Raw genomic sequence first — 19,083 nt, 5'->3', positions numbered from 1 at the left:
TTTATGTTTATATAATTTATATAATTTTATTAATTATAATAGACTATCAATCATTGTCTGATAATAATACTCCTAATAATCATTTGACTTTATCAGCATAATCCTTAAATAACAGAACACATCATTCTATGTGCAGTAATCAGTTTTTTTTCTTCCAAGCAAAAATACCTAACTGTATGAAAAATAAGACTTGGCTCTCCAGGGTTTCCCGTGGATGAAATGTCTGGAGTCACAGGAAGCTTAGACAGGTATGAAAAACATGCTGTGCCATACAGGAGAGATAAGACAGAGCTGGAATTCCATGGCAAGTTTTTCGAGTGTTGAAAGCACCTGACCTGACTGGTATGTGCTGGTACTCTTGATAGTGGATGGGTGGGGGATTTGGGGAGATGGTGTCCGTGTGTGTGCACGTGCGTTTAGTAGGGCCGAAGGGCGGATAGATTGATGTAAGTAAGTGATAAAGGCTCAGTGGACACAGCCCTGAGGCACCCCAGTAGTTAGATGTTGCGACTTGGACACCTCACCTCTCCAAGATACCTTGAAGGACCATCTGAGAGGTAAGACTCAAACCACTGGAGTGCAGTTCCTGAGATGCCCTTTGCCAGTAAGGTTGACAGGAGGATCTGGTGGTTAACCGTGTCAAAAGCATATATATAGTCAATGATATATACAGTACATATATTATCTATTCAATATTATTTATATTATATTATAAATGATAATCATGTTTAGATAAGAAGTCTTCTTTTTTTAGATATTTTTATGGGCCTTTTATGCATTTTTTTTTTATATAGATAGGACAGTAGAGAGAAACGACAGGATTCTTTAGATAAGAAGTCTTCTAAATTATTACTAATGAAAGCACCTGACCTGACTGGTATGTGCTGGTACTCTTGATAGTGGATGGGTGGGGGATTTGGGGAGATGGTGTCCGTGTGTGTGCACGTGCGTTTAGTAGGGCCGAAGGGCGGATAGATTGATGTAAGTAAGTGATAAAGGCTCAGTGGACACTCGACACAATCTGTCAGTGACAGTGTGTGCTTGCATGTCTCGGGTGGAACTGAGAGAGGAGTGTCAATTGATCAAACACTCTCTGTATCTGCCGTTCTGTCACTCAAAGCCCAGCAGGCCATGTGATTGGATACTCCACCCCAATCTCAGGGTGATGTCAATGGTACAAGCCAAGGTGATCAGGTGACAGCTCTACCATTCCTGTCACCTGAGGTGCTAGAAGATGTGATGATGAAGCTTGTTTTGTAAAGACTGAGTCAGTTGTGTGCACGTTTTTAAACAAAACTTTTAAAAATAGAAAAAAAGTGAAGAAAAGAATTGCAGTGCTATTCCTTGGATATATGTGACCCTGGACCACAAAACCAGTTATAAGGGTCAGTTTTTCGAAATTGAGATTTATACATAATCTGAAAGCTGAATAAATAAGCTTTCCATTGATGTATGGTTTGTTAGGATAGGACAATATTTGGTCGAGATACAACTATTTGAAAATCTGGAATCTGAGGGTGCAAAAAAAATCAAAATATTGAGAAAATGGCCTTTAAAGTTGTCCAAATTAAGTTCTTAGCAATGCATATTACTAATCAAAAATTAAGTTGTAATATATTTACAGTAGGAAATTTACAAAATATCTTCATGGAACACGATCTTTACTTAATATCATAATGATTTTTGGCATAGCAGAAAAATCTATAATTTTGACCCATACAATGTATTTTTGGCTATTAATAACTTATTATTGTAATCTGACATGGTTTCATTAAAAAGAATGAGGCAGAAATCATGCCAATTTATATCATTCTATACAGTGATAAAGGCTATATCGATTAGCATTGCATTTTAAACTTTATTTCATATAAAAATACTCGAGATGGCTTGAAGAGAACAGATAAAACCATATGTTGTCGCAGTCATTGTTTATTTTCTTCACGTTTCATCAGTAAAACGTCTATCTGCATGTTATTCAGCTACTAGGCTACATCTACAGCGAAAGCTGAATTTCCTGGGACGTCATCAGTGAGTCTCACTTGTGGAGTTCTGCGCGAGGGCGCCCTCCGGCGACGAGTATGGATGAAAAAGAAATTACATTAATTGAGTAGTCATTATTGCTCACAAAACCCTAATTTGAGTAAAAACTGCAAAAATAATTACGAACTTTGAGGTAAACATTTGCAAATCCTTACGTTTTTCTCCAGGGTGAAGAAGTGTACATTTTTTTTTCTTGCAGATATATTTATAATTATGTTTATTCTTAAATACTCAGTTTTGTATATTATAGTGAAATAGTGTTATTACAAAAGTAACATTCCTTATTTTGTTTAATGTTTTTATTTAGAAATAATAACCATAATCATTATTAGTTTTACTGATATATACAAACACAATTTTTGGCCAAATTGTGCGGCCCTACAAGTACAGCAAACCTGGTGTTTCTTTTTTAATTTATTCATAATTTTGGGCCTTTTTTCCAAATAAAGAAAATTTTTGTCTGAAAACCATAAGGTTTGGATTTTGTGTGCCCTCTACAGAACATTAATGTAAAAACATTCAATGTCTGTAGCAGCAGTGTGACCTGTACAGAATATTAATGTAAAAACATTCAGTGTCTGTAGCACCGGTGTGACCTGTACAGAACATTAATGTAAAAACATTCAGTGTCTGTAGCACCAGTGTGACCTGTACAGAACATTAATGTAAAAACATTCAGTGTCTGCAGCACCAGTGTGACATGTACAGAACATTAATGTAAAAACAGTCATTGTCTGTAGCAGTGTGCCCTGTAAAGAACATGAATGTAAAAACATTCAGTGTCTGCAGCACCAGTGTGACTTGTAAAGAACCCAGCACTAATACATATACATATATACACACATATATATATACATACATATATATATATATATATATATATATTTGCCTTAAAAGATATGTAAAAACTGTTAAGGTTTTTAAACAGCTTATGCTCTCAGGGGTCCATGGAAAATTTGGGGAAAAAATATTAACTGTCAATAGCTCTATACAAATATACTTGAATTAAACTGAAAATGTTTATCTTCAGGTTTATACATCTACACTATACATAAGAAAAAAACAACAACAAAACAAACTAAAAAAAACCCAGATATTTCCTTAACAATAACATGTGTAACTTAATACCAGTGAAAAAGCAGAAAATTCCTTCATATTACAAAGGTACATTGCTCTATAGGTTTTTTTTTCTTAGGGTGGAATATTATAGATAATATTTTCCAGATAATATTTTTATATTATTTCATTTGGCTTTGGTCCAAAATAAATGTATACAAAGCTAATTATTTAATTTTACAGACATGTTGTACTGTATTTACAGCATGACACCTTTTCTCAAACAGTAAAAATTCATCTTTATATATGAAAATATATAGGACAGCTGCCTTTATTTTTTAGGAAGGGGGCCCTTCACATGGGGGATAATCACATTGAAGACCCATGTCCTATATCATTCAGAAAATGTTTTAAAAAATTGTGGTCATATTTATGTCCTGGTGTGCCCTCTGCTGTTTTGTCATTTGATGTCAGACTGTGGTCTTTTACAAATACACATATTACATATCAATAAAGTAAGTCACATGACATGACAAACAGTTATTGAATTAATACTTGGAAAAAAAAAACATCTTGTTCAAACAACAGTTGTGTTGTTGATCAATAGCTTACAACATATTTCACATTTACAACTCATTACTTTTCAGAAATTTGACTTGCTTTGTCACAGTTTGGTTTTAATTGTTTTGTTAACATATTTAATAATTTAAAGTTAATTGACTATTATTATGTGTACCCCATAAAGGAAGATACCCTTATGTTCTGAAATAAATAAAAAGCTACTTAGCCAAGATTAAGAACATACCCCCTTACACAAATAAAGGAACGGACAGTATTAAAAATATGGCTTAAGGAAAATACAATCCATTAAGATGATTTGGCCACATTATAGCTATCATAAGGCTACAAATAAAACTACTGAATGGACAGTTTACTTCATAAACAACAACAACAATAATGATGATGGTAATAATAATAATAATAATACTTTTAGCCATGTTATACCTGACACAGATTTAAACAGGTAGGAGGAATAGAAATCCTCTTTTTCTTAGAGTACAAACCACATAAGAATTACTTAATTGATTCTTTGGTTATTTGTCATTTAGCCTATGCATTCTTATTTAAAGTGATTTGCAGAACAGGAACATTTTTACCTGTAATGCAACCTGAGGTTATGATAAAAAAAGACTTATCATCACAAATATTTTCTATACTACAAACGTACACTACTGTTCAAATATTTGGAGCCAGCAAGTTTTTATTTTTTTTAAGAATTTAATGTTTTTATTCAGCAAGGACACATTACATTGATCAAAAGTAACAGTAAAGACAATTATTATGTTACAAAAAATCTATTACTGCTGTTCTTTTCTATTCTATTTGCTGTTCTATTCATCAAATAATCATCAATCGCCACTGATGATAGTAATAATAAATGTTTTTTGAGTAGTAAATCAGCATATTAGAATTATTTCTGAAGGATCATGTAACATTTAAGACTATATACAGGGAATATATTACATTTTACAATATGTTAAAATAGAAAACAGTTATTTCAAATTGTAAGAATATTTAACATTATTAATGATTTTACTGTATGTTTGGTCAAAAAATGCAACCTTGGTGAGCAGAAAACATAAAAAAAATCTTACCAACCCCAATTTTTTGAACTGTACTGTAGTCCATATGACCTGTGCTCTATATTCTTAGCCTTCTGAAGGCATACGCAAGCTTTGAATGAGGAACAAACCAAAGTTGAAGCAGTTCAAATTTCAATGTGCTGCAAGCTTTCTTGAGAAGAATGCAATTAATTACATCTTAAAATGAACAGGAGAGTTTTTAAACTCTCAAAATATGGCATCTAATGTGCAGATTTGACATACAAACAATACTGCCTTCTTTCTTCACCACTATTTCTCTGTCCTGTCCTTTTTTTCCACATCTCCAGGCACCAGTGCGCCATACCCATTCATTTTTTTGAGCCTGAGTTGGTCAGTGGTTCCCAGCGGCTGGTTTTCAATCTCACAAGCATTTCTTGACGCGAACATCTGACTGATCTCCACAAAGGGTTTGTTCTTTGTTTCAGGGATGATGAAGAAAACGTAGGCTGCCACCCCGACACAAACACCACAGAACACCAGATAACAGAATGCACCAGCTGACATCTGAAACGAAAAAATGAAAATCTGGGATTAAAAGTCCAATTTAACTTGAAAATGAACAATTAGTATGCTGACAATATAATTTGCAATTAAACATGTACAGCAATGTAACATATGACATATATGGCCCTATATCAAGAGTGATATTAACATATATATGTTACCTAAAGGGCGATATATAATTGTCATAGATGAAGATGTAAGTTTATAACATGCATAAAATCCCCATAGTAAAATGTGTATATTTACTTATGTTAATAATATCTACAGTACATGACGATTTTTTATAGGGTATTATGTGTAGCAACCATACAGGTCAACAATATATATTCTATTTATATATGCAACTTTATTAAAACAACATACAGAAATCTGTATGTTTATACTGTCATTTTTGTTTTGTACAATTATTTTCTTGTAATTTTTAAAGACATTTTATATATGATTATCTTTATATTTACTTAAAATATCAACATTTGGATTGACAAATCAGGCTTGCCTGAAGAAATGGAAAGACAAATCCCACAGTGAAGTTTGATATCCAGTTGACAAATCCTCCTACAATGTAGGCAGAAGGTCGATGGGATTGTTTAAAGAGCTCTCCTGTCATGAGGAACGGGACACCAGCTGTGCAGGAGCAAACATATAACAGCATTAAAGTCACATTAACACAATATATTTGAATTAATTAAAAAAAGCAACACAGCTATATGATAAGTTAGGTAGCTTATACATACCGTTGCATATACTGTACATGATTCAAAGCATTTTTTTTTCTTAAAAAAAACAAATACTCTTTCACCAGCAGGTGGCACTAGTCTATCAAATAAAATGCTTTATGGCAGCAAACCTTGGCTTCATTTTAGAATGAGTAATTCTGCTAATGTCATTCCATGAATATAACCTATTTAGAAGATTACAAATATAAAGGGCAACTTTTAAGAGTCAGATGTACATGAAGACATAAATATGGCAGATAAATGTTCAGTGAGATCCTCACCAGGCCCTATGCAGAATCCAGCGATGATTCCAACCACACAGGCCACACTAACATAGCGCATAAAGGATACATGACCCTAACACAGATAAAAAATATACACACACACACACAAATAAAAGATAAATCTTGTATATACAGGACAATTTTAGTCTCACTCAAAACTATGGAAATAATGGGAATATATACTTTATAAAAGTACCTTTAAGATATAATTAGTTATAGTAATAACTAATTATTACTCAAGGGTCAATAATATTCTTGAAGTCATTAAGACAATATCAAGTAAATGTTGATATTCATAATTACCTGTAATAGTAGGGAGAAAGTGATTCCAGCACAGCAGATGCCCATAAAGCTGAAGCCACCAATCATCAGAGGCCTCCTACCCACGCGCTCAATAGTAAAGCACTGGACAACATCCAGAGAATTATGAAATTATGAATTACTCACGGTGTTACTTAGGAGCCAATTATATTCTTAAGTGTTTTTACTCAGTATAGACCTGCAGTCATATTGTGTGTTTTTACTGCTGCACAGAAGCAACCTAAATGTATGTACACAAGAAACATAATTGCAGGAAACAATTAAAACTGGTTTCCTAATATTTATGGTATGCCTTTGTCATTGTGTTCTCACCCCTATGAGTCCAGCGATGACCTCTATGGCTCCAGTGCCCACGGTTGTGGTTGTGTACTGAATCTGATGAGCAGGAATGCCCGCATTCTCAAAGATGGCATTGGTGTAGAACCAGATCTAGAAACAGAAACCAGTTTATTATCTCAAATAATGTTATAGCCATTTTTATATTCATCATCACCAGTTTTCACTGTTAAAAAAAACACACACCGCATTGATTCCAGACAGCTGCATCCCAGCGTTGACCACAAGGACTGTAACAATCTGCCTGCGAACAGACGGATCACTGAAGAGCTGCAATACTGAGACAGTCTCTATTGAGGACAAAGAGCGCTGCTCTTCCTGCATCTCCTCCACCTCAGCCTGAATGTTACACTTGGCACGGTACCACTTCAGTGCTGCAAAGAGGAATCAGAATCTGAGCGTCATTATATAATTACATTAGATTCTATCAGATCACGTCAAAACAGCAGAGAATCAGAACAACAGAATACTCTGGTATCTCTACACTTTTAAAAAGTGTCCTTTGTAGAAATGTAAACTTAAAAGTTTTACTTTAAAGTATGTTTTAAATTGTTTTAATAATCTTTTGTTGTGCTTTAATGTACATTTATTTGAATGTTTGACTAACATACTAAAGCACATGTAAAGTACTTGATCATAATTTTTAATTTAGTGTTATTCGATATTACATTTAAAGTTAGAATTTTAAATGTACTAAATTGAAACATCATCATGACAAATGTGTAATTATAAATATATTTAAATACATGACATAAACGTTCCAATAGAAATGCCATGAACGCTTGTCAGTACATTCGGCAGTGAACTTTAACCGTTTGTCAAAGACAATAAAAGTAATTATCAAATTACATATAAAATGTCCTACTTTAAAAAAGTACAGTTCAAGCTAATTGCATCTTATACAAATTTTAACTATAATACTTTTTCATTTAGTGTCTGAAAATGTTACATTCATTCGCCCTTAAGTGTATTCTTTTAAAGTATACTATTTATGTAATATGTAAACATATTTTAAAAGTATGCTAAAGTGTACTTCTTTTTCTCAAGGATCCTCATGAATAAAAAATAAATAAAAATTGTCAATTTTATTTATATAGTGTCTTTTACAATGCGCATTGTTTTAAAGCAGAACAATAGTGTCAGGGTCCTGTCACCTTCATTGGTCTTATTCTTAGTTTGGTGACAGGATCCTGAAATTCATGTGTTGTGTGTCTTGTCCTCGTGTGAGCGTACAGCTTTGGGGTTGTTCTCTGTGCTGTGTGCTCTTTTCCCTTACGCATTGGGTGTTCGGGACATGGTGTCTGGACACACTTTGGTCTAGTCTTGGTTCAGTTTCAGTGTCAAAATCCTGACATCCATGCTCTGTGCATCTCTGTTTTGCATGTTGTTTTTTTCTGTTTGAGCGCATGGCAGATGATGGTTTGTTTGCCATGTGTTCTTCTGTCTTGTCATTGTGTTTTGTGTGAGCTCATGGTGTTGGGTGGTTCCTGCGCCATGTGCTCTTCTGTCTTGTCTTGTGTTTGTGGGAGCACATGGCTTCTGTCATGTGTGTTTTGCCATGTACTTTATGCACATGGCTTTTTGATTGTTTCTCTGTGCCATGTGCTCTTCTGTCTAGTCTTGGCCCTGCCCCCTTGATACCTGATCAGTAGTTAACTTTAACTGTATTTTTTTAAGTAAGAAGCCAAAGGCTGCTGTGGCAAGGACAAATACCATAAAGTGTAGAAAAAATCAACTTTGGAGAAAGCTCTGCCTATACAACACAATCATATGTTGATGCTAGTTAGCTAAGATATGGAAATGTTTAATTAATTATCTCATAAATCTGGTCATTCTTACATTTAAATCACACAAATATGTCAAGATTCTGTATGGAAATGGCTTAATGTTTCTGCTGCTACTCTCCTCTAATCCTGTCTCACATTCTTTGCTATAGTCAGTGAGTTCTCCTGCCTGGTAGCTGCTGTATGACTGATGGACCTTTGTAGTGCCAGCTTCTGAAGCTTTGAGATCACAGTACGCACAATAACAGCTTATGAGAGTCTGCTGGTCTGGCCACTAATCCCTCCAACACAATTCAATCAACCTTAATGCAGTGAACATTCAGAAGAATTTCTAGATTTTTTTTTTTTTCGTGTTTCATGGAAGATTTTAAGTTGCAAAACATTTTTTTTAAACACCAGAGAATGCAGTGGTCACTATTTTCCATGCAAAAGCCTCATAGCATTATAATAGTCCATGCAACTTTTATAAGCGGTATATAATGTAAGTCTTCTGAAGTTATGCAATTGCTCTATGTGAAGCAAAACTTTGCTATTCACTGATAATTTTCAGGGTATTTAAAAAAAAAAAAAAAAAACATCTTTCTTTAGAAGAAAGAATGTAATACGGATTTGGAACAGCATGATAGTAAATACATTTTTTATTTTTGGGTGAACTGTTTTTTTTTTTAAGTAAGAAAAGTCTTTACCTGTGATAGTGGCATGAATGTTCCGCTTTTCCATCAACAGATATCTCGGACTCTCTGGGAACCATGGCAACAACAAGAGTTGTATGAATGTTGGCACCACAACTAGAGAGAGGAACAGAGGCCAGTGCTCTTCCTATGTGGAACACCCAAATGATGATGATAAGAAGACTTAACAAAACTGAAAACAAAGCAGTAACAGATCTGTTTTAAAACAACAAAAAATTAAGGATATATCAATTAATCTGTGACGTTCATAACAGAGAAAGACAGTCTAATGTTATAAAATAAAATAGAAGGGAACCACCTTGCCCAAGATCTCATGGAGTCCCAGAATCTGAGCAATAAACACTCCAATACAGATGAAGATGCTGGGCACAAGTCCTAGGAAGCCTCGGAAATTCTTCGGAGCAATTTCTCCCAGATACATGGGCACTACGCTGAGAGAAATCCCTACAGAAGCACAACAAAGAAGCACATATCACTACAGCAGCTCAATACATAAGATTAAAATTAAGATTATAATTAAGAATATTAATGATGCCACTAGAAATCCAAAGGAGAAAATTCTAATCCATTATGAGTGGACATAGTTATGTGTATATATATGTGTATATATTTAAGAAAGGACTAAACTAAAATTGTTAAATGTATTCTGCGTTCATAATAAAAAGAAAAAAAAACAACTGTCAAAAAAACCTTCTTTTAAGTCCCACAGTAAAAAAAGAAAGTCATATAGTTACGGAAATGACATGGTGAGTAAATGATGACAGAATGTTCATTTTTGGCATTTAAGGCCTTCCATATTAAATGAAACTAATTACCTGAACGTATCCCTATAATGAAGCGCCCAATGATGATCATCTCTGGAGATCCACATAATCGGCTGAAGCCCATCCGCCCTCCAGCTATAAACACCAGAACTGTGCTGTGTACCAGTGTCCCTCTTCTACAAATTAGAAAGATGCACAAAGCATTCAAGCAGCTATTGAAATTTGGCCAGCTGATACAATGAGACAACATTTCAGAAACTATTCGTATTAAGTTTAATAGGGGAAAAAACATATTGTACATCCCAAATCTGGTAACCTGCATTCCCACTGTGAGAGAACCCACCAGGCCTCCAATGGCAAATATAGACACAGTGACTGAATATATAAGCGTGAGAGTCTCTTCATCCACTCCTGACCCATTCCGCCTCACAATGGTTTGGTTATAAAAGTCCTTTATGTACTTTGAGAAGAACAAAGAAAATATGATCCTGTGTAGCTCTTATAATATACATTTTTACTAACTTTTCAGGACTTTGCCAGTCATGCTTAAACAGTTATAATATATGCTAGGCAGTGATATGAAACCGCATTTCAATTTAAATCACACACCTAAAGAAATAGTTCCTCATAAAATGAAAATTTGCTGAAAATGTACTCACCCTCAGGGCATCCAATATGTAGATGAGTTTGTTTCTTCATCGGAAGTCTGAACAGATTTGGAGAAATGTAGCATTACATCATTTGTTTACCAGTGGATCCTCTGCAGTGAATGGGTGCCGTCAGAATGAGAGTCCAAACAGCTGATAAAACATCACAATAATCCACAAGTAATCCATACGACTCCAGTCTATCAATTAAATAAGCAAAAAGATTCAAATCCATCATTAAAAGTTTTTAACTGTTGCTTCTGGCTAAAATACTTTTAATATTTATCCATAATATTGCTTTCTCCAGTGAAAAAGTCGACTCGTCTGAATCAGGAGAAAAATATACACAGACCAAGCACTGTTTACAATCGAAAACAGTCCAAATGAGTTCTAAACAAATAAGTCAGTGGATTTTGATGTGAGCGGACAACAGGGGTTGGACTTTTTCACTTTGAGGAAGAGTTATTATGGATATTATGGACTAGTATTTTGGCCAGACACGATGGTTTAAAGTTATAGCACCTTCATAATGGATTTGTTTCTTACAAACACACAGCTTTTTACTTCACAAGACATTAATTGATGGACTGGAGTCATGTGGATTACTTATGCATTATTGTGACGTTTTTATCAGATGTTCGGACTCTAATACTGACGGTACCCATTCACTGCAGAGGATCCATTGGTGAGCAAGTCATGTAATGCTCAATTTCTCCAAATCTGTTCCAGTGAGTACATTTTTAGTAAATTTTCATTTTTGGGTGAACTTTTCCTTTAATTAAATTATAGCAAGTATGTGTTGGAGGACTTCTAGGCTGATCACAATCAAATTTGAATAAATGGGTCTAGTCTTATGTAATTAGACAAATAGCGAATGATAGCAAATAAAAATAACACAAGTCAAAATTATTAGGACAGACGTTGGAATGGATCAATGTAATCGCTGTAGAGAAAAACTCACTCTCCCCAAAAAAGATATGGTGTCATGTGATGGTTGAATTTTTCTCTCTCTATGTTGCTTTATCTCTCTCTCTCTTTCATTTGAATGACCTTTTTCGATCCCATTTTTGCTATTGTCATATTTATTTCTTCTAAATGAACATTTAGAAGGCTAAATGTTTATCCTCCCTGTTTCATTACTCTTTCACAAGCTGCAGTTATACTCTCAGTATGATCACGCTCTGATACTTCTATTCAGGACTTGTGACTTGTAGGCAGAAAGTATATGTATTTAAAGCCTCCACTGTAATCGAGAGTGAATTATTTAACACCTTGTGGTACTGACATCAATCATAGTTTAAATAGTCTTCATTCAAATTATATTTTATGTTGAAGGATATTAAACGTGAAGAACAAACCTTCAATCAACACTGAAGGAAAGAAGTGAAAAAACTGTGACTCGGTGTTTCAGCAAGTAGGTGATTTAATCCAGCTGCATAAAAAAGTGTTATGTGAGGCTATGTGAAAAACTGTGTTTGTGGTGTCACTCACCTCTGCAGGAGAATTAACAACAGCCAGGTTATAACCATACAGCATGGAGCTCCTGAAGGAAGAGAGGAATGCTACTGCCAACAGGGATGAGGTTAGATGCTGGAGAAACAAGTGACAGACAACCATGAGTCAGGTGGCCATTTGTAATAACATACATCCCTATTTTTGGATTAAAACTTTTCTTAAGATGACTGGCACTTAGATAAAGCACATTACATCGTTTCTAACATATAGCTGCTTTTATAAGGAAGCTAGTTTGGCTTAAAAAAAAATATATGGACATGAACAGACTTTTCTTTAATCATAAATCAGGTCTATAAGCAGCTTTGGGTGTTCAATACTGCTGGCTATATAGGCACAGGGATGCCGTGATCGGGGGAAAAGGGGGACTGAGTTCATAGGGCCCAGAGGCTTAGAGGGGCCAACAAAGATGTCCTGGGGCGGGCCAGGCTGAGATCAAACACAAATCTGTGCAAAGGTCCCAGAATCTCTAGCACTGCCTCTGTATAGACAGAATGAGTAGATTACAGAAAAATTTGTTTCAAAACACACTGCAATCAGCATGCACAATAAAGTAAGAATTTTCTCTCTGGAGTACAAAATCACACTTTAAACACAAATGTTAAATTGTTTATAACCGTAAACTGAGTCTAAAGTATTAGACTTTGGCGCTGATCCATTAGGCATGTGACTGCATTAGCGTGCAAGTGAGCCATGACTAGATCTGGCATGAGTGTTCACTGGCCAGGCAAACTGAGTTACAATAATTACCCTGCACATGTACAAAATCACTATCACCACCTGCCAAAAGTGGGAAAGCAGTTAAAAGAAATAAATTCTCAGTTGAGAAGAAGTGGAAAACTCAAAGTATGAAGGGAGAGATTGTCACTTGTGAATAACAATGCGTTGAAAGAGCAAAAATAGAAATAAATAGTCATTCCTTTGTTAAATTTCACAACCCATCTTAACTTTGTGTTGTATGTATTGTACAATGAATTAATAATGCATAGTTGGAGACTGACATAATATTTTTAAAAGTATTCTCAAAGAGCAACTATTTTTCTAGTAAAAACTGTAAAATTACAGTAAAAACCTGTAAACAGGGTCTGATTTACTCAAAACTTTATGGGTGGGACCGTTGAAAGAGAACTCAGGGTTCTCAGAAAGAGAGCTTTTTCTGCACCAGGCACAAGATGCTCACAAGATGCAGTAAAGAAGTAAAAAACAATTTTTTTCTTCATTCAAAGAAATTAAGTAATAATGTGTAAACTTTTCAAGACAGGCCTATGAATAGCTCAGGATCAATGACATGTAATTTTATAGTCATTTAAAATGTGATTAAATCATTAATTCACAATACTTGTTGGGATGAGTCATTTTCTAATTTCTTTTTTTTTTTTTACCTTCAAATCAACGGTTGTAATGTTGTGATTGATTTCTTAAGTTGGTTTGGTTTATCTTTATGTAAGATTTTTTTTTCTAATCCCCTCACAGAAAACGAATGGGAATGTTCATGACAGTTTTCACATTACCAATTTTTTTATGTGACCCATGCTCTGTTTGGTGCCACCTACTGTACATTGACAGCACAGTTAGTGATAAACTTTTTTTTTCTGCCTGACAAGATGTACTACTCAAGTTGTTATTTTCTAAGATGATTTTCTAAGATCTTGCTGCCATTTGCTCCTAGAGAGTTGCCTATAGCTAGACAGCAGCTTGCTAATGCTTAGCATTTATAAACTTGACCCTGAAGCTTGAAGAAGCATGAAAGGGGCGACATGTTATTTAATGCTTGTTTGATGGGTAAAATACCAAATAAAAGACACTTTGGACTGCTGCCTTTGAACATATAAGGACCATCTATTGTAATATAACAATTTTATAGAAACTTTATGAAACATTTTAATATTGATGGTTCACGAGCCATTCCACATGCAGATTGGCTAGTGACATTCTTCTTAGACACACACACACACACACACACACACATATATATATATATATATATATATATATACACGGTATTTTATTCTGAGAAAGAGCAGACGTGAGTTTAGCACCAGTAACAACATTATATGTAAAGTAAGCTTATTGGGCAACAGAAGCTTTACATAAGAATTTAAAATGTGTTTATACTAACTTTAGTGCCTCTTTAGCGTTATCTGACAAAAACGCATATGAAAATCATTCATTATTAGAGTCAATAGACGTCTGTTATATATCAATTTCTTTTTAATCTGCTGTCAAAGACATTATCTGTTTTTTGGTTGGAGAAATGCTATAAATAAATAGCTAAATAAATACATTGTATATATTTTAGACACACACACACACACACACACACACATATATATATATATATATATATATATATACACGGTATTTTATTCTGAGAAAGAGCAGACGTGAGTTTAGCACCAGTAACAACATTATATGTAAAGTAAGCTTATTGGGCAACAGAAGCTTTACATAAGAATTTAAAATGTGTTTATACTAACTTTAGTGCCTCTTTAGCGTTATCTGACAAAAACGCATATGAAAATCATTCATTATTAGAGTCAATAGACGTCTGTTATATATCAATTTCTTTTTAATCTGCTGTCAAAGACAATATCTGTTTTTTGGTTGGAGAAATGCTATAAATAAATAGCTAAATAAATACATTGAATTAAGTTTCATTAGTTACGCTTTTAAAGAGATTACAGGTTAAACTGCAGATTTGCAGACAATTACGAGAACGAAGACATTTTGAGAACAAAAAAAGGAGATGATTTAATTATAACGCCAAGTCGACAACATTTCCCTGAGAATTCAACAGATGCATCATGACATGAATTGTGATAGTCTTTTCATCTAAAGGAGCCGTCATGTTTTATAATGTTTCGAATATTTTCAAAAAATTCAAGAATTCATTAAACACGTATTATTATTATTATTATTATTATTAGCAGTAGAAGTAGTAGTAGTTGTAAATCTTAACATGCAAAATAAATTAGTTTTAACTTATCTCTCTACTTTTCCCATTAAGTTCTATCAAAACCTCCTCCGCCATCTATGAGCACAAAAGAAAGAGGCCCTTTGACTAAAATTCGAATGAGAGTGGGTATTGTTTTTTCCTTAAACCTTCAAACCACCGGCAACTCAGTGCAGGCTATTTTTGACGGAATTATGACTGAACTCGGCAAATTTAGCAAGGAGGAGGGAGAGTGTACGACGTTCAACCAACCACTTGCTGTCAAATGAAGCTCCTCCTACATGAATTTCTCACTATTTTAAAAGGTCAAAATGTGAGACTGACATTGTCATGTTAACAACCCGCGTGATTTAACTCTCTGTTCAAATTAACTGGACTTGCTTGTCATGGGTAACAGAAACTATTAAATATAACACAAATTATCATATGCGTGTGTGTGTGTGTGTGTGTGTGTGTGTGTGTGTGCGCGTGTGTGTGTGTGTGTGTGTGTCCAATGGCAAAATGATGATTTTGAGGTAGTAAACTGTATTATTTAGTAATAGTATGTGCAACCACTCTGTCTGTGCATAGATAACAGAAAGCCAGTGATTCATTGATGTTACTGTCTCTGTGTTCTATATACAGACAACTGATACGAGGATTCCTCATCATGAAGACGACAGAGTGATGGAATTGATCCTCCTGATCCCATGTATTCTCAGCATTTCATCATGGTCATCAAACTGAAATCTACACATCAACTGTAACTAAATTGCTAAATTTTACATTTGTAAATGTCTTACTGTGCAAATTATCACTGCACTCACGTGAAACTACTCTGCAAGCCTTAAAACATTAGTTATGGTTTGGTGACCTTAGTTTTGCATCAGGTCCTCAAGGGCTTAAAGGGATAGCTCACCCAGATATGATAATTCTGGCATAATTTATTCACCCTCATGCCATTCCAGACTTGAATGACTTTCTTTCTTCTGTGGAATATAAGACGTAAGACGGTGGAAGTCAGTGGTAACCAAAACTGTTTGATTACCAATATTCTTCAAAATGGCTTCTTTTGTGTTCTGCAGAAGAAAAAAAGTCCTACGGGTTTGGAACGACATGGGGATGAATAAATGATGACAGACTTTCCATTTGGGGGCAAATTATCCCTTTTAAAAATAAAAGATTAACACAGTTTAATGTGTATCACATACTGTACACTCAGTTCAAAAGAAGAATTAGCAATGTCACTCCATACACTCTCATGTGCTCTGCCTAAATATGTATTAAATATATTTGTTTTCCCTCGGTTTCAATAATTCTCCAGTTGCTCAGCCTTGTGACTAACCTTTGACAAATGTTGAAATAATAGTTCTGTGTTTGTGTTACTTTTGGCACAATAGCTCCCTCTGGCCTTTTTTGTTTTGTTTTGTTTGTTGGTTTGTTTGTTTTTGGCCCTCTCTCTCACATGAATATGAGAAGATGCTCCCACAAATGTATTAATTATATGTAATAGATTATATATATATATATATATATATATATATATATATATATTGTATGTATATATATATATATATATATATATATATATATACAGTATATATTTATATTATATATATTTGAAAGTGAATGGTGATTGAGCTTAACATGCATTGAACAGGATATTCCCTTCAAATGTCTGAATGTCATTGCATTATATAATAAAGTATTAAGCCAAGTGACTTTTGTTTTATGCTGGTATTGTATATATATATATATATATATGTGAGTGTGTGTGTGTGTGTGTGTGTGTGTGTGTGTGTGTGAAAAGCTGATTCTAGAACAGAAAGTGACGTCTGCTGACAGACCTGGCTGCAGTCTTATCTACATGTGCCTTTCTGAGTATGTTCTCGTGATCATATGATTCAGCGCATGAATCCATATGCATCCACAAGTCCATAGCATGACACAATTTTTTGTGAAGAATCAATTATTGTCTCACATAGGAGGTTATTCACTCTTTTCTACTCTACTCTCGTCATTCATTCATCCAAGTATCTGTAAAACGAAATAATAAAAGAATAAATCTTCTTTAATAAAACGTTATACATAATCAAAAGCTTAGTTGTTAAAATAATGTAATGAAACATTTTTATTTAAGGGTTTTTAGCTGGCCCTCTTCGTTTAGGAGTCACACTTGCCTCCTTCACGGTCAAAAGTGACTGAAGCCTTGAAATGTAACTTTTTTTCTTCTTCAGGAAAATCAATGTAATATATTCTTGTTCAATAATATTTTTTTATTATTATTTATGATTTTGAGGGAATTGTATGATACTGTGCAATATTTATACAATTTATTGAGCTATTTTCTCCATTAGAATTACTATATTTATTTATTTATTTACTATTTTTTTAATAAATGCAATATTTCACATTAAAATAGAGTGAAGGCATTTAAAACCCATTTTTTAAAGTGAGAATTGGGCGATCTGGAGGCATTAAAAAATTAAAACTTATGTAATGTTGCGTAACCTCTTGTATTAGCACCCTATTGATATTAACAGAGGCTTTTGGATTCCCGTTGTTTTTTAGACATAATTTCTTCATTTTTTTTTAGGTTTTGCATTTAGATATCTATCTAGACATTCTAAAAGACTACTTTTTGTCAAGGTTTAGATATTTTTGGTTAGATAAAGATCATGTTTTACATTATGATTACAGTCAAACATTAAAATCTTGTTAGAAAGGGAACACATAGAAAACATTTTTGTTACTCAGTATTTGATAATTAAAAAATCTAACAAAATAAGGAATGGATAGTGATAATTCAAAACACTTTATACAAACATTTTGTAATTAATTGATATTTTATTCAATGTAATTCAATAAATGCTAATAAAACTTCAGAACAGAAACAATTTTTTTTTCAAATTTCCCATTCATTTCCAATGTCGGTCATTTTTGACCGCGAAGAAGTCAAGTGTGACAATTTTTTTATGACCCTTTAACATATCCGAATCATGTCCATGATTTTTGTGTGTGTTCATATTGCTAATGTGACAAAAGTCACCAAGTGTCATCTAATTCCGATGAAGCTAAGATTTTAAAAAAATTCTAAATATAAAGAACGTCTTAAATATTTAAGAACGTCTCTCAAATGCATGTAGGCCTACTGAAATATTCGACATCACAATAGGGCAACAAATTTTTCGTTAATTTGTAAAGTACAAAAATGAAACGGTATTTAAATGCTTAAAAGAACTAATTTTACATTCTGGCATTTATGTCCTATTGACTTCCGCCCTTTCTCACATTATTGCAGATGGGGATTAAAAAGATAACTTTTTTTTTTTTTTTTCTTTGTACAGAGCTCGATTTAGGTTTGACAAAACTGTTGCAATTAATTAATTTTGACAACTAATAGAATGCTATACACTGACTGTTTTTTCAGAGTTCATTGATTATATAAAATTCAGTGAAGGTTGACTAAACTTTGAACTATCTGCATGTCTCATCCATGAGTAGGCCTGTGCAATGATGGAGAACAAGTTTTTGGGGGTGTTGAGACCCACAGCCAAGCTGACTGAGCAATAAAGCTAGAGTGAGCCCTTTTATTAAAATACCTGGAGGTAATACAAAAATAATACAAAAATGGTCATATTCACTCAGTATTACCTGGTCTAACTCACAACTTTACAAATTCTCAATTACAATTACGTACAAATTAATTGTATTCAGTTGTGTTTTAGGCACTAAAACAGTCCAGTAGTCAAATATATATCTATACTGAAATAATGACGATTTCTGTGCCACCACAGACTGGTTGCTGGCCCCTTCCTGGCCACCACTTTG

At 33.9% G+C, this 19,083-nt stretch overlaps 1 protein-coding gene across 1 annotated transcript; it reads right to left on the bottom strand.

Annotated features, from left to right (window-relative positions):
- Nucleotides 1-4,755: 4,755 nt before the first annotated feature.
- Nucleotides 4,756-12,425, bottom strand: LOC107699075 (solute carrier family 2, facilitated glucose transporter member 9-like). Its single transcript, XM_016500242.1, has 11 exons — nt 12,300-12,425; nt 10,461-10,621; nt 10,213-10,337; nt 9,696-9,841; nt 9,392-9,524; nt 7,108-7,295; nt 6,898-7,014; nt 6,568-6,669; nt 6,262-6,337; nt 5,761-5,888; nt 4,756-5,264 (listed from the first exon to the last, which is right to left on the bottom strand). Exons 1-11 carry the CDS (start codon nt 12,423-12,425, stop codon nt 5,010-5,012), a joined length of 1,557 nt encoding a protein of 518 aa, XP_016355728.1. The 3' UTR covers nt 4,756-5,009.
- Nucleotides 12,426-19,083: the final 6,658 nt, after the last annotated feature.

This window comes from Sinocyclocheilus anshuiensis, unplaced genomic scaffold (genome assembly GCF_001515605.1).
Source record: "Sinocyclocheilus anshuiensis isolate Anshui unplaced genomic scaffold, SAMN03320099.WGS_v1.1 scaffold94, whole genome shotgun sequence".
NCBI classification, from domain to species: Eukaryota; Metazoa; Chordata; class Actinopteri; order Cypriniformes; family Cyprinidae; genus Sinocyclocheilus; species Sinocyclocheilus anshuiensis.
This window is presented reverse-complemented; position numbering and strand designations above follow the sequence as displayed.

Bases quoted from the DNA above. Each gene is read 5' to 3' on its own strand.
- LOC107699075 (XM_016500242.1), bottom strand. From the start codon at position 12,425: ATGGTTGTCTGTCACTTGTTTCTCCAGCATCTAACCTCATCCCTGTTG. The intron at 7,015-7,107 runs GTGTGTGTTTTT...TTCTGTTTCTAG, and splicing joins AGCTGTCTGGAATCAATGCG to ATCTGGTTCTACACCAATGC. The intron at 5,265-5,760 runs GCAAGCCTGATT...TTTTCGTTTCAG, and splicing joins TTGTCTTTCCATTTCTTCAG to ATGTCAGCTGGTGCATTCTG.